Below are 16,791 nucleotides of genomic sequence, written 5' to 3'. Positions count from 1 at the left end.
GAAATGACGGTTATAACAACACAGTTCCCAGTACCTGGGTGGAGAAAATCTCCAAACTGGCCAGGATTCGAACCCGGGCCTACTGCGTTGCAGTGAGGCGTGTTAACCAGTCAGATAACGCGGCGGACACAGAAGTAGATGGCCCGTCCGAAGTATTGGACAGACAGAAGACTGAAAGTAGAATGTCCCAGGAAGAAAATAGTCAAAAACAAGAGCAAAGGCGACCAGCAGAGCTTTTTTGTAGTCCAGAATTTTGGAATGTTTGTATGGAGCCACTAGTGAATCAGTGTTTACGATGTCACATACACCACATGATGCACCACCTACGCAATTGCCAACAGTAGGAGAAAATTACAAAAAAAAAAAAAAAACCGTAAGAAATCCCAAAATGGTGTGCAGGGAATAAATTAGCGATAGTAGAAAACAAAAAACTTGTATGCTACTAAAAAAAACTTTGTCACAGATGTGGAGCTCTGTAATCAAAATAAATGATCAACCAAAATAAATTAATAAACATCGATAAGAAGCATGAATAACCTGCAAATATGCAAATAATTTGAGAAAGAAATATTACAAATCCTCAACTAAACAGGAAAAATTGGGAAAAGTAGCTTTCGGTGGCCTATAAGTGCAATAAGAATATATCGCAACGCAATCCTAATGTACAGGGGATAGGTAAATGCCGGCCGCTGTGGCCGAGCGGTTCTAGGCGCTACAGTATGGAACCGCGCGACCGCTACGGTCGCAGGTTCGAATCCTGCCTGGGGCGTGGATGTGTGTGATGTCCTTAGGTTTGTTAGGTTTAAGTAGTTCTAAGTCATAGGGGACTGATGACCCTCGAAATAAGTCCCATAGTGCTCAGAACCATTTTTGATTGGTAAATAATGTGAACAGTGGTAGAAATGGGATGGTTGTGTTTGACGGTCAACAAAGCAGGCAATTCACATGTCGTCCTGGACTGTGCGTGATCAGTACGGACTAGGCATTGGTGCAGGTTGTTTATGAGTAGTGCAGACTTCGTATTTGCATTCAGAGGCCGAGGTCAATGTGCAATGAAACACTAGATAAACTTCCAAAGAGGGCACATTGTGGGGGTCCGATTAGCTGGAGCATCAGCAACCAAGAGAGCCAAATTATTAAACGTTTCAAGAGCAGTCTGTTGCAACACTCATGACAGTCTACACAAAACATGGAAAGACATCATCGTGTAAACGTAATAGTGGGCGCGAGTCAAAACTAAATTACAGAGTTCGTCGTACGCTAACACGGATTACGACAAAACAACACAAAATTACGGCGGCTCGAGTGATTGCAGAGCAGAAGATGGTAATTACGAATGTTCCGAAACTTGAACAGATCTCGTATACACAAGTTAATGTAAGGCATATGCTATTTTTCATGATCGAGATAAGAATTTAAATACAGCTAAATACGCAAAGTCACTGCGCACGGACATGTCTGGGCTGCTACTGTCTGGCAGGAGGCAACCACTAATCCGATATTTAGGGATACGTAGGAAGGAAAAGAGAAAGATTGGATTTAAAGTTCCGTCAACATCGAGGTCATTAGAGACGGAGCACAGTCTCGGAATGTGTCAAGGATGTGGAACGAAATCGGCCGTGCCCTTTCAAAGGACCCATCCTGGCATTCGCCTGGAGCGATTTAGAGAAATCACGGAAAACCTAAAACGGGATGGCCGGATGCGGGTTTGAACCGTCGTCCTGCCGAATGCGAGTCCAGTGTGCTAACCAATGAGCCACGTCAGTCGGTATGAATACATGAACGAATTACTTGCAAAGTACACACCAGACTGACAATTGACAAAGTGACCAAACTAGTGCACAAACTTGCAAGGCTAAACAATACACAATACACACTATGTTTGAGAACGCTACGAACGTATCTGTTTTATCCGACGTCTCAATACAATCGTTAATTTAAAAATTAGTTTTTATATATTTTTTTGCGAGTACAGTTTGGTTTGTCAGTGATTAAAAAAGTAAATGTTCTAACTACCGCCATTGTTCCAGGCAAAGATGCCTACATTTTACAAAAGACAAAAAGGATCCAGCCGTGCTGATTGGACAGAGGAGCAAGTTAAAGATGCCGTAAAAGCGGTGCAAAATGGAATAAGCCTGGATAAAGCCTCAAAGGAGTTTCACGTTCCATGGTCAACGCTGAAGAGACGATTTGCAAACGGGTGCGTTACGAAAAAAGCTAACACAAGAATGTGAGAAAAAGTTGGTAAAACATATCATAATATTACAAAACTTCGGATTTGCACCGACAAGGACAGAAGTACGTACCACGGCATATCAACTAGCTGAGAAATATAACCAACATCACAAATTTAATCGAGAAAAGGTAATTGCTGGACGGACTGGCTACATTTATTCTTAAAAAGAAATCCGGAACTCTCAATCCGCAAATCGGAAGGAGTTTCACAAGCACGGTCAAGGGGTTTAAGTACTAAAAACGTTTCAGACTATTTTTCATTGCAGAACATCTTGGTAGAGCATAGCCTCCTTGATAAGCAGGGAAATATATTCAACGTAGGTGAGTCCAGACTTCAGATGAATAATAGACCAGGTTACGTGTTGGCAGCAAAGGGGTCTAAGGGTGTTCCAGCGATAACATCCGGTGAAAAGAGTGAAACCATATCTGTAATCGATTGCTGCAATGAAGAGGGCATGTTTTTACCCCCAGCTTGTGTTTGAAGGGAAAAAATGAAAAGGCCAAGTACAAGGACGGTATTCCGCCGGGTTCCACGATTTTCATGTCACAAAAATCGGCGTACGTAACAACCGATATTTTTCTTCTGTGGCTAAGGAACTATTTGGCACCGAGGAAGCCTGAGGGAACATCCGTGCTTATTTTGGATGGACATAGCTCTCATTTCAGCAGCGTGGACATATTAGAGTTTGCAGAAGAAAAAAAACATAATTTTGCTCTGTCTACCCAGTCACACCACACACTATCTGCAGCCGCTAGATAGAGCATTTTTTAAAGCTCTGAAATCGTATTATTACAATGCTTGCAATTCGTACATTAAAATGAATTCAAATAGAAAAATTTCCAGACTAGTGTTCGGAGGACTGCTTACAAAGGCATGGGTACAAGCAGCTACGACAGCGAATGCAATATCGGGGTTCAGAAGCACAGGAATCATCCCGTTTAATCCTGATGTCATCCCCGAATACGCGTTTTTAACATCAGCTTCAGATCAGCATCAGGAAAACAACGAACGACATGAAAACAGACCTACTTCACCTCGACCAAGTTGTTCGCACTGGCAGGAGATACCTAATCCCTCGGAAGAAGCAACTGCAGGCGTAGATAAAAATTAGGGACTTGAACACATACAAGCTTCACCACAACTGGGCTGTTCGCAACGGGCGGAAAATCCACAGGAAAACATGCAGTCTTCATCAGGAGCAACAGATATGACCTCGACAGTGGCAACAGAAGAATCTCAAATAACCCCTGGCAAACTCTTGGACTATATTTCGCCGATACCTACCCTAGATAAAGTTGCATCTGCAAGGAAGAAGTCCAGAACTTCAGCTGAGGTTTTGACTTCTCCAGTAAACACTGGACTCGCATTCGGGAGGACGACGGTTCAATCCCGTCTCCGGCCATCCTGATTTAGGTTTTCCGTGATTTCCCTAAATCGTTTCAGGCAAATGCCGGGATGGTTACTTTAAAAGGGCACGGCCGATTTCCTTCCCCATCCTTCCCTAACCCGAGCTTGCGCTCCGTCTCTAATGACCTCGTTGTCGACGGGACGTTAAACACTAACCACCACCACCACCACCAGTAAACACGAACAACCTGCGAAACGGGAAACGACAAAATGAGTCAGTGGAGAGTAGAGCAAACGCTAAAAAGAGGACCAAAGGAGAAACCGTAACCAAAGGAATAACCGTAACCAAAGGAAAAACCGTAACCAAAGAGACTACGAAAGGAATTTTCAAAAAGAAGCACCCTAAGAAACGAAAAGCGCCTACCACTGACACCGAATCCGATACATTTCTGGATATCCCATTGCAAGACGATGATGACGACGCGGATGATGAAGAGTGTTGTTGTGTAGGGTGCGGTGAAGTGTACAGTTGCACTAAAAAGGATGTTGATTGGATCAAATGTATTAGCTGCCAACGTTGGCTGCATGAAGACTGTTCAAAATATGAATCTATGTGTGACGTATGTGGCTAAAAGCAGGGCAAATAAGTTCACCATTTCACCAAAAGGGCATTCTCCATTTCACCCATATACATGGGTGAAATGGTGAAATTGATAAAATATGTATTTTTTTTAAACTTTTGTAGTGCCTTAAAAAGGATGTGGTACTGTTAATGTGTTAGTTACGTATTTTGTGAGTGAGTGTTTTTATTTTGTTTAAATAAACAATTTCTTGTCTTCTACCGGGCCCAAATTTTTTGTTCACCATATCACCCAGATTTACCCTAATCTGAACCACTGTGACTACAGTGTCTAAACAACTAGAACGCCATCTCGTGAACCACTGGGATTCTAGTGCCTGGGAAACTGTGAGGCAGATCCCCGATCCACTTCAAATCTAGTGCCTGAACTACTGTGAGACGAATGTTTTAACCACTTTGGACGAGTGCCAGAAGCCCTGAAAGTCCAGAATCTGGTCATTAAAATGCTAAAACAGTTTCGAGTCCAGTGGTTCAGTACTGCAACTCCAGCGCCGGAGTGTCGATTTCCTGAAGCACATCAAGCCCATTACGTGAACCACTGAGGCTGTGTTGTGCCTGAAGCGGTGTGAGTGTAGTGCCTTAAATGCCGTAATTGTGGTGCATCAACTACTACCAGTCAGATGCCTTAATCAGTAAAAGTCATAACACCCAATCCATTATATTTTCATTGCTTTCCTTCTCGTATGGCTTTTCTATCTCTTTTGTCTTAATGCAGGATGCAGTAAAAATCGAGAAATCGAATTTAAGTATCAGATTGATAATAAACATTTGGTATATTGTAAACTTTCTTCACTGTATTCTAGCTTCACAGGATAATATGTTTCATTTCTTTCAACCGAGCTAACTGATTAGCAATTTAATTAAACCTTGAATTATTTCGCGCGACCATCTTTCTTATCACACACAAGTGACTCATCTGAGACTCAAATTATGGCGACCACCCGACACAATCACTCACTAGCACACTTCGTCAAGGACTCTTGCTGCGGACCTCTACCGCCCGCATCGCCAACGCGAAGCAAACAAACCCACTGTCGTTCTCAGTGCAGAGGACTTGGCATGCACTTTGAACAGGTAGTGCAGTGTCTTGAAAATAGGTTAATGGAATATACATTTCAATTAAATGAGACGATGCTGAGGGAACTAGATTGGAAAAGGAGACACCAAAAATAATAGAATAGTTTTGCTATTTGGGTAGCAAAATGACTGTTTACGGCCGACGTACAAGGGATGTAAAATGCATATGGCACTACAAGAAAAATATTTCTGTAAAAGAGAAATTTGTGGAAATTGATCATAAATTGAAATCTTAGGAAAACATTTCTGGAGGTATTTATCTGGAGTGTAGTTTTGTGCGGAAGTAAAACGTGGGCGGTAAGCAGTTCAGACAAGAAGAGAACAAAAGCTTTTCAAATATGCCGCTACAAAGGAATGCTAAGATTAGACAAATCAAGTAACTGTTCAGGACGTACTGAAACTAACTGAAAAAAAGGGATTTATGGCATGAGTTGACTAAGAGAAGGGCATCCGCTACATCCGCTAAGGTATCAAGGCCTCGCCAGTTTGGTAATGGATTGAGGTTTTCGAGGCAAAAATTACAGAGGGCGGTAGTTATGCAGAGATGAATGAGATTGGCCAGGATAGGCTAGCGGGGAGCGCCGCATCAAACAAGTTATCGTACTCGTGGCCCGAACAACCACATATATTTCGAGGAAGAGAAGCATTGATAACGAGAAAGAGCATTGAAGGTACATGTATTACGGATATTTCAAGGAGAATCTAGCACTAACGACATACATAAGTCATAAAATGATTCTGCTCCAGGTCGCAAACGGCAGCCCACTTGTAACATCCCACCGTCTATCCCATTAAAAAAAAAGACATTGTTTCAGTAGTTCATTATTAAACAGAATATTTCGAACTAACAAGAGTACTCGTCTTCGTGCAGGGAGTTCATATGAGATAGTGTGGTAGTTGGAGTAGAAAGATAAGAAATTTTTATTCAAAACATATTCTATTTAAAATACTTTTTAAAATATAAGAGCTAAAAAAATTATTCAAAACATATTCTAACTATTTACAATCCTTGTTTATAAACAACATTTATCATTTTAATATCTAGGGCACACATGTAGAAATTTTTCGAATTTCCCACTCGAGAGCAAGCTACGTATAGTTGACCTTGAGAGAAGCAGGAGTCTTTGAGGTTGATGCCGCAATATTTTAAAGTTTATGCTTGAGGTTTGTTAGTTGTAAAACTGTTGGCTAATTACACTGGAAATTGAAGTCTTTTGAACTGGATTAGCAGTTCAGTAGAAATGAGTGGTATTCTGGGGATAAATAGAGTGTGTCCTTTGTACTTTCCAGTCGTTAAGTTCGGCTTCGATGATGTTATTCGATAGCAGTTTGACGATCATCCTTGTTTCATTACATAGGTTTGGCGAATTGAGATTTCTAAGTGGTATGATCGGAGGTCCAATTTTAAGCCAAAGGCAGTGTAATGGCAGTCCTGGCAGTTACAAAGAGTTTAGAAATTCTGTAGGAAAGTTCACACATCAACGTTTACCATCGTGTCGATCGCTTTGTATATTCTCTCTTAACCGGGAATTTTCTTTTGAATATTGAAGTTGACATCGTCGACAATGTTATTTTTAGTTTCCAGAATTTCCTTTTCAAATAGCCAGTCCAAATTGGTATAGTTGTGAACAATGTTTGGATTAATTTGGTCGATGCGTTCGTTATCAGCATTTGCTACGTTGCAGAAATCACTGTTGAATTTTTGAGTCCGGTCATGTGGTCTGTAGGATACGTGCCTTGTAAAAGTTATTGAGCAAAATGTGTTGTTGTTTCGTCTTTCGAAAATTCAACTCTCACATTTTTTCTTAGTGACAGTATTTGTATGTGTGGCCAGAAGTGTGACTTTTTAAAGTATGCATTGATCTCGTCTGCTGGTGTTGGCTTGGGGATAAGTGGAAGTGTTCAATCGAAAATCTCCTGAGAGTAATGAGTGGAGCTCCTTCCATCACTTCAGAGCTTCCACTTAGGTCTCGTAATGTTCTGTCTATTAATTTTTTATGTGCCATTGTGAATTCGATCTAGAAGATAATTTTAGCTTGCCTTAGAAGTCCAGACGCTCTTGAGATTTTGCATACCGGGAGTTGTTCGGCTGTAATAGATTGTAGTTGTAGGACGGAGTGGGCAGTTCGTCCTCCATTCATTATTGGGCTGCATTCCATAATGATGCAAGTGCTATGTGTTGTTTAGCACGTATTTCCGCCAGCAGTAGATTTATTAGGAACGTTTTCCCGGTGCCGCCTGATGCTTCCAAAGAAGTAATTCTGCATGTGTTGTTGTCGATCCGACGCATGGTAACGTTGTAAATATCCTTTCAATTGTCATTGAGGAGTGTTTTGTTGTGAGCAATGTGCTGGAGTAGTTCGTTGATGACGTCGCTTTTTTCCTTTGTAATTTAGAAGTTTAGGGCTCTGATAGCACCTTTTCATGGTTCTTACCTCCCAATTTGTACTAAGATCTAGTTGTTTATTGCTAAACATATATCTTCTAGGCGAATAAGTGTTTCATTCAAGATGTCGTCGTGCATTCGATGGTCATTTCAGGATTCGATGGTTTACATGTTGTTAGAATTATGGCGAATAAGTGTCTCATTTGTTCAGCTGCGATTTTGAGTAAGGCTTCGTTGAAAAATGTTGTCTTGTTGTATTCCATGTATAATAGGTGCGAACGTCGACATATATTAATGTTTTCGCGTTTTGATCCGTTAGGAACAGTTGGCAAAAACTGTTAATGCTGTGTTCTGAGGTTGTTGGCTTGGAATTTTCGTGGCGATGTCTTTTGTGAAGTAAACTCTCTGTCCATTCTCCAAATGTACTGCTAGACGTTGCACAGTTGCTTCACATTGGTATGTGGGAAAACTGAAAATCCGCCATGCTGCTTTGTTATTGTTGATGTATCTTGTCGTTTGGTACATGAGGATCTCGTCGGTTCTGTTTTGTTGTTCGCTGTCTTTGGCTATTTGAAATACTGTCTTTGTTCACATAATTACATACATATTTGACAGATTTCACAGAACTGCAGTATTCTACGCATTTTGCAAAGTAGTGTGTTTTATGGCACTACCCACTCATTATCTCCTGTTCGTCGCTGCCTCGTATTTGTGAAGGAACTGTTTTTGGGTAATTGTCTTCTGTATTTTGGATAGCTATCGACTCCTGTTTGTGCGTCGTCCAAGTATGGTTTTGGATATTTCTTTGTACACTTTCCATCATGCATGGTAAATTGGTGTTTGATGGCCCGCATGGTTCGTGAATCATGTGTTTCAATACTCTGTCGTACAGTTTCGGATCTTCTTGTGGATTGCGGGATTCAACTTGGATGATTTTGTGGATATCCGTGGGATTAATTCTCTCGTGCAGCCATATGAGATTGTGTGAGTGTGGCAGTCCTCGTTTCTGCCATTCGATTGGGAACATCCATCATCTAACGGTTTCAAAGATGTGGTATATTGTGATGACTTCGGTAAATCTCATTTGTTTTTGTTGGAAAACTCGGGCTATTATATCGTGTCGATACATGGGGGCTTGTGCTTACCTTAGTTGTTCTTTGATTTCTGGCCACAAGTTGCATGTGGACGTTATGAAGAGGTTAGGTGCTCCATGTGTTCTTATGTAGGTCATGGCATCTTGAGTGTATTCCTGCATGTGTCTCGGACTTTCTCTGTGTGAGGGTAAGTTTATCATCGTTCCAATGTCGTCAATGTTTCCGTCATTTATGATTGCGTCAGTGCATAGTTTCTTCTTCTGTTTTTGCATACATGTCTACCAGGAATTGTTGGAATTAACGGCGAGTGTTGAGAATGTGGTTGTATGTTTCATTGTCTCTGTTCACTAAGCGGTAAGCATAGAACTCCTTGGCAGTGCCTTTTTTGTTTGTTTCTACGCCTGTTTCAGGCTGGATTTGTTTGACGTTAGAGTGATATCCGTCCTCTCCACCCAGAAATGTTAATGAATATCGAAGGGCTTCATTTGAACGGGGTGTCTCTGCCATTGTAGTCCTTCTCCTTTTCGTTGTACAATTATGGCAAGGCTTGTGTTTTCACTGTCCACAATTACGACGGCGACTTTGTCTATCTGAGGTGCATTAAATCGACGTTCGTGTTCTCCAGGAGGTCTTTTGTCGGCTCGAATTAAAAATTTATAGTCATCAGAAATCATTCAGTCTAGTGTTGTTTTGAATATGTGAATCTGTACATCTTGGGTTATTTCTCGTCTGAATTCACTGATATTTCTGCATCGTTGATCAATAACTGTTTCTTCATTCCGATGAAATATACTTGCAGAAACTTATTAGTCTTCGTTGGTTAGCGTTAGTGATTATCCCATGTTGCGATGGATTTGTCCTTGGATGGAGAAACATAATCGATTTCATCTCTGTTAGTGTTGATGTAAGTGACACCGAAAGAAGTCATTTTGAAGCAGACGTTGTACGTTTTTATGTTTTGACGAAAGTGTTTTGATTATGGAGTTTTCCCCATCATATAAGAATTCCTGCGTAGGTGCCTCCAATGGTCGTAATTGAATTTTTCGATTCATGCAACAGAATACTGGTGTTTTTCTACTGGATTTTTTCGCGTTGCAAGATTGGCAGATGTCCATTTTTCAGATTACGAAATGTTTGTGTTGTTATATTCTTTCGTTGGGTCGCAGGGGAATGCTTCATTTTTTATGTTGCACTGTTTACTTGTCCGCGCTTCTCGTAAGGTGATATTTTCATGGTTGCCTTCAGTTCGCAGTCTTTCATTATAAGATTGCGTCGCAATTCTTGATTCTACAATCCGTTCATTTCGCTGTTCTTCGGTTTCTCTGCCTCTCGCGGTGCTCAATGTCGTTCGTTGGCAACCTAAACGTGCTTCGCGCTCTTCGTCTGTTTCGTTATTTCGCTGTTCTTTTTGTTCTCGCCCCTTTTGCTTCAGAACTAGCAAGATCTCCTCCTCTTTTATGTATGTGCATTGTATAAAATATAAATCAAATCAACTTTTATTAACAAATACATTAAGAACACTATGAACACTTTCACATTTTATGTTCGATTTATATTCAGTAACTGTATCACTTTGACTACTCACACTTCACAGCTTGTTTCCATTCACTCACTGCACTATTTTTTCGGTTCCTCCCTTCGTCACTGATAGGAAGCTGACGTTCGGATCCATGACGGTTCTTACTTTACGCACTCCTACCAATGGGTAGCCCCACCAGCGTCGAATTCCAGAACTTACCAAAAAGGCTTCGAATGATACACAACGTTCCAGAACATTCCCCAACATACGAGAGTGTCCTGGAATGTTCCACAATGATCTCGGATGTTCTGGGATGTTCCAGAACATTATGGAATCTTCCTGAATTTTCCAGACTATTCCCGAACATTCCAGGATATCCCGGAATAATTGTGGAACATTCCGGAACATTCTGGAAGGTTTTGGAAAGCTCTCAAATATTGTATAATGTTCTGGAATGTTCTCCAACACTCTAGAATGTTCTAGAAATTTCTATAGGTTGGATCTTTCTAGCCCTTATATATTCAAAACAGCGGCCTTTAGGTCAAGACGGGAACCTTCTTCATGGATGGTGGATAGAGGGCTACCACACCATGTAACTCCCTTGATCGTATCAGGACTCGTTACTGAGTTTTAGCGGCACAGACATTGTACGCTTACTTTTAAATACGAATGTTGATTAAGTAGTTTATTCGTTTTTAAATGGAATGGTCAAAAATGAAAATGACGTGCGATACATTAAGTATTTGTTGGGTGTATTTGTCTACCACAAGCTGAAAACTACCTATTTCTCGAATTTCATTGTTTGTAGAAATTGGAGTCCAGGTCCTGTTGTTCCATGAGAAATGCTGAATTGTATCTCACGAGTCTTCCCCAGAGTTAATGAGATGCGATTGTCTTGAACAATTCGTCTTTATTATCAAATGTTGTACTAACTGTATTTTCAGCAAACGGGGTACTATTTTTTTATTCTTCTACTTGTGAAACCTGCAAAAAGGGAAACATTTCTACCGTGTGAATCTCCGGCGGAAGATCTTTAACTCAAGGCAGATACAGCAAAGTGTCCAGGAAAGAACCGCGCCGTACACTCCAGGCGTTGTCGATCTCTGCTAGACGTGTACTGGTGGAGACCCAGACGTTTTGAGAGACTGGTGGCCGGCGTCGGGCCTGCCCTGACGGCTGCCCCCACGTGTTGCAGGTGAACGTGATGTGGGACCACCAGTTCCTGCATCCCATCATGCCGTGCGAGTTCCTCGACTCGCCTGAATTTGAGTCCAGTCGGGCCACCACCGACGAGAAGTTCAAGGTCAGTTTCCGCAGACGCAGCACGTACAGTAAGTCTCCGATTACAAGCCGATCAGTTTTTTCAACCAACAGTTCGAGTTCTAAGAATATGTAAATGATTTACGAGGGTAGTTATAAAGTTTTCATTATCCCACGGAAAAAGCAGAGTTCGGTAGTTAATGTTTTGCTTACTTGTAGGCACAGGTGTGCAGTAATGGTACTCACAGAAATCCCCGCACCTCAACACCGTGTCACGCCGACAGGGTGGGCAAAAAGAAAACGGCGCAGCTCATTGGGAAAGTGGAGCGTCGTGCGGCAATTTCTTTTCCGCCTCTGACGGGGAACAACGCGGCAACAATACATGCTGAACTGGCGACTTGATACTCCAACAATGCACCATCATGTTACACGGTGATTAGATGGCGCAGATGCATCAGTAGCGGTAAAACAAGCCGAAATGTCGGAGAATGGAGTGACAGACAACGCCTCTCTCACGAGAGACACACTGAAATCACAAGAGACGTGGAGGCAGTGATGTCAGAAGACCGCAGCGTCACACTCGAGGGGACCCTGGAAAACACGAGGCTCGGTACATTCACGACATTTCGAACACGATAGACCTCGCCGCTCGCTGGGTTTCGCGCCATTCGTACGGCTCACCGAAGCAGGGCAGCGGCGGAAATCTTGCAGCTGTGTCAGGCCAATCCACACGAGTTCTTTATCCTTCTAATCATCTATCGAGTGCTGGCGGTATCACTAAGACTCCATGACAAAGAGGCAAAGCGAGCAATGGGAACATGTAGGTTCTGACGCAGTTATCAATACACCAACATACTATCTTCTTAGCTTCGCGCTTTTTCTCGATACTTGTCCAGTCAGTAACATCATCAACAGACACAGATTTAGCAGGCTAGCGGCTTACTGTATGTTACAAATTTATAAGTGATGCGACCATTATATTGCTACACGGAACACCAGTACAACGAAAACCTTGGCAACTAAATCCGACCAGTTTACTGCTAACACACAATCGAAATTTCTCGATATCACCAGCCTATTCAAAGAACTTCTTTTGTGCCTGACCGTCGGTTGTTATTCTCTCTATGCTAACATTAATACGATATACATATTTTTACACTTTATTAATCATCACATTTTGATACTTACTCTTAAAAACTATTAGCTCGTCCTCGATATTATAATGCATAAATGGTGACAACTGAACAACGTATCAAATGAACTTTCCCTCCACCCCAGCTGTTTTACCACCATAATTAATTTCATCGTTAAACGTTTCGACAATGCTGCCGCAGCACAACATTCGTTTGACAGTTGCTGTCAAATGTGTGAGGAGCACACATGCTCATGATGTTCTGACATCTACGGAACCAGATACCAATATTGGTGCCTTGCCTTATACGTCCACGAATGGTACTTGGTGTTATTCATTCGACGGGCCTGAGGGTGACGTGATTGGAGCGCCGAAACGGTTGCCTAATAAAATATCGAAATAACGGCTGTTGGTACAGTACCATTTCATTTTTTGTAGAACATCGGCAATATTGCACTCACTGGAAATGAGATCCTAATTTCGAACCCTCCGCCCAACTTCACCACTGTGTCATAGGATGGTGCATTGTTGTCGTGTACTTCCACCAACTTGGCACGAATTATTACCCTTCAAAAGCAGAGAACGGATAACTGCTCGGTATCCTACTTGATCAATCGGCTTGCGCGGTTTTTTCTTTATTTTTTTCTTTTTTGCCCTGTTGCGGCGCTCTACAGAACTACACTGAAGTGACAAAAGTCGTGAGATACCTCATAATATGGTGTCGGACCTCCTGTTGTAGCAACTCGATGCGGTGTGGACTCCCCTACAGAAATACCGAGCCATACTGTCTCTACAACCATCCATAATTGCAAAAGTGTTGATCTTGCAGGATTTTGTATACAAAATTGACCTGTCCATTGTGTCCCACAAATGTTCGATTTGGCGGCCTGGGTGGCCTGGCCTGATCATCTATCCGGATTGTCTATAATGTTCTTCAAACCAATCTCAAACAATTGTTGCCCGGTGACATGGCTCGCTGTCATTCGTAAAAATTTCGTTTGGCAGAAAATGATCTCCTGGTAGCTGAACATAACCATTTTCTGTCAGTCATCGGTTCAGCATGACCAGAGGACCCAGTCTATTCCGTGTAAACACAGCCCACACCATTATGCAGCTACCACCAGCCTGCACATTGCCTCATTGACAACTTGGATCCGTGGCTTTGTGGGAACTGCGTCACACTATCACCCTACAATCAGCACTTATCAGCTGAAAAACGGATTCATGTGAAAAGGCTACGGTTTTCCAATCGCGTAAGGTCCACCCGATATTGTCACGAAATTTCGCCGCACTGTCCTAAACGATGCGTTGATCGTACATTCCCACGTTGGTATTTGCGGTTATTTCACGCGGCGTTGCTGCTCTGTTAACACTAGGCCGGCCTTTGTGACCGAGCGGTTCTAGGCGCTTCAGCTTGGAACCGGGTGACCGCTACGGTCGCAGGTTCGAATCCTGCCCCGGGAATGGATGTGTGTGATGTCCTTAGATTAGTTAGGTTTAAGTAGTTCTAAGTTCTAGGGGACTGATGACCTCAGATGTTAAGTCCCATAGTGCTCAGAGCCATTTGAACCATTTTATTTGTTAACACTAACAAGACTACGCAAACGCCGAAGCTCTCGGTCGTTAGTGAAGGTTCGCGCGGTTCGAGGCTGAAGCGCCTAGAACCGCTCGGTCACAACAGCTGGCCGTTATGTCAAGGTTGACGGCTACCACGTCCTCTGTGGTGGGAGGTAACACCTGCAACTTGGTGTTCTTGGCACACACTTGAAACGGTGGTTCTCGGAATACTGAATTTCTTAACGAATTCCGAAATGGAAAATCACATGCGTCTATCTCCTACTACCATTCCGTGTTCAAGGTCTGTTTTTTTCTCGTCATGCGGCCATAATCATTTCGAAAACCTTGTCAAGTGAATCACCTGAGTACAAATTACAGGTCCGCCTATGCACCGCCCTTTTATACCTCGTGTACGCGATACTACCGCCGTCTGTATATGTGCATACCGATATCCCATGACTTTTGTGATCTCATTACGTGTACCTGGACAAGCAGACATGTGCGTGCCAACAGACAAAAAGTTTTCAGACTGACTTTTCACTCTGCAGCGGCGTGTGAACTTATATGAACTGCCTGGCAGATTAAAACAGCGTCCCGGAGTTCCATTCTAAACCGCGACCATTGCCTTTCGCAGGCACACGTTCTACCAACGGAGCTACCAGCGAGCGACTCATGTCTTCTTCTGGTCACAGTTTTATTCCGCCAATACCTCATCTCCTGTGACGAAGCCGTGTCACGGCAGTATCCTTTCTTTCAGCAGTACTGGTGTCGCACGTTACGCGGGAGAACTGTGGAAGGCAGCAGATGAGGTATTGGCGGAAATGAAGCTGTGAGGATGGGTCGTGAGTCGTGCTCGGGTAGCCCAGTTCGCGAAGCGCTTAGCCGTGAAGGGCAAGGTTATCGGGTTCGTGTCCGGATCTGGCACAAAGTTTTGATCCACCACGAAGTTTCAAACGAAAAGTTAACTATGTATTACATTAGTGCGCTGTCTGTAAAGTTCAATACCATTTTCCTTCTGTCTTGCGTACGTGCATGTCCTAAGGAACATTGGATCGAACTTTACAGACACTGCGAAACACAGACCCTGCACTAATGTATTTCATGTCAAATCCGGGGCAACCAGGCGAGAAAACTAAATAATGCTATCTGTGTGCGGGAATCACGTAGTTGTGCGACCATTATGGGAAACCGGCTCTGGGAAATATGGAAGTCTGGGTGTGCCCGTGAAGCGTGTTCGATTAGCCGAAGGACTTAAGACGATGGCTCGCGTAAGGAGGGAAATCCGGGTACGGCTCCATGTCCGGCACAAATTTTTATTTGTTTCCAATAAATTGTGTAGCTGTGGTAGTACCGTATTCACAATTTGCGAATATATTTCGTTATTACGCATTACTTGGCAAAGCGAAACGTAGAGCAGGCAGCAGCACAAACTAATTTCGTCACATGAGCCTCTACAACCACATTCCTATTAAAAGTAGAGTACACTCATGAGAAAATGAAACATAAGAAATAAAGTGTCTGGCGGTGTAGTAAGACGGAACGTGCATTCGCTCATACACCCCACTGTAGGGAAAGTGATGGCATAGTGATATGCACAGACAGTATACAGATGGCGGTAGTACACAAGGTATAAAAAAGGCAGTGCATGGCGGAGCTGTAGTTTGTTCTGTGGTGTTTCATGTGAGAAGGTTTCCAACGTGATCATGGTCGCCGACGGGAATTAACAAACTTTGAAACGGCAGTGGTATACGGAATTAGACCCATGGGATATTACATTTCGGAAATTGTTTAGGAATTCAATAGTCCGAGAGCCACCGTGTCAAGAGTGTGCGGAGAGTATCAGATTTCAGGCATTTCTTCTCATCGTGGACAACACAGTGGCCGATGGCCTTCACTTAACTAGTGAGATCATCGGCGTTTGCGTAGAGTTGTCAGTGCTAACAAATAAGTAACACTGCTTGAAAGAAGCCCATTGAACGAAAGTTTCAGGTAGGACAGTGCGGCGAAATTTCGCGTTAATGGTTGAAGTGGCTCTGAGCACTATGGGACTTAACTTATAAGGTCATCAGTGCCATACAACTTAGAACTACTTAAACCTAACTAACCAAAGGAATTCACACACATCCACGACCGAGGCAGGATTCGAACGTGCGACCGTAGCGGTCGCGCGGTTCCAGACTGTAGCGCCTAGAACCGCTCGGCCACCCCGGACGGCTCACGTTAATGGAGTATGAATCAGACGACCTAGTTGGGTGCCTTTACCAACAACACGAAAGCACCTAAAGCACCTCTCCTGAGCTCGTGATCATATCGGTTTGATCCTAGACGACTGGCGAACCGCGGGCTAGTCAGATGAGTCCCGATCTCAGTTGGTAAAAGATGACGGCAAGGGTCAAGTGTGGCGCAGATCCCACGAAGCCGTGCAGCCAAGATGTCAACAGTTCACTGTGCAAACTGGTAGTGACTTTGTTTACATGGAACTGACTTGGTCCTCTCGTGCAGCTGAACCAACCATTGACTGGAAATGGCGATGTTCCACTACT

At 43.0% G+C, this 16,791-nt stretch overlaps 1 protein-coding gene across 1 annotated transcript in view; it reads left to right on the top strand.

Annotated features, from left to right (window-relative positions):
- The window catches only part of LOC126418747 (popeye domain-containing protein 3-like), a 291,229-nt gene that overhangs the window by 220,959 nt on the left and 53,479 nt on the right, over positions 1–16,791 (top strand). Inside the window, exon 6 of the mRNA XM_050085673.1 lies at positions 11,495–11,602. Within this exon, the coding sequence (XP_049941630.1) occupies positions 11,495–11,602 (108 nt within the window). The remainder of the gene's footprint in view (positions 1–11,494; positions 11,603–16,791) is intronic.

The sequence above is a fragment of the Schistocerca serialis genome, chromosome 9 (assembly GCF_023864345.2).
Source record: "Schistocerca serialis cubense isolate TAMUIC-IGC-003099 chromosome 9, iqSchSeri2.2, whole genome shotgun sequence".
Lineage (NCBI taxonomy): Eukaryota > Metazoa > Arthropoda > Insecta > Orthoptera > Acrididae > Schistocerca > Schistocerca serialis.
This window is presented reverse-complemented; position numbering and strand designations above follow the sequence as displayed.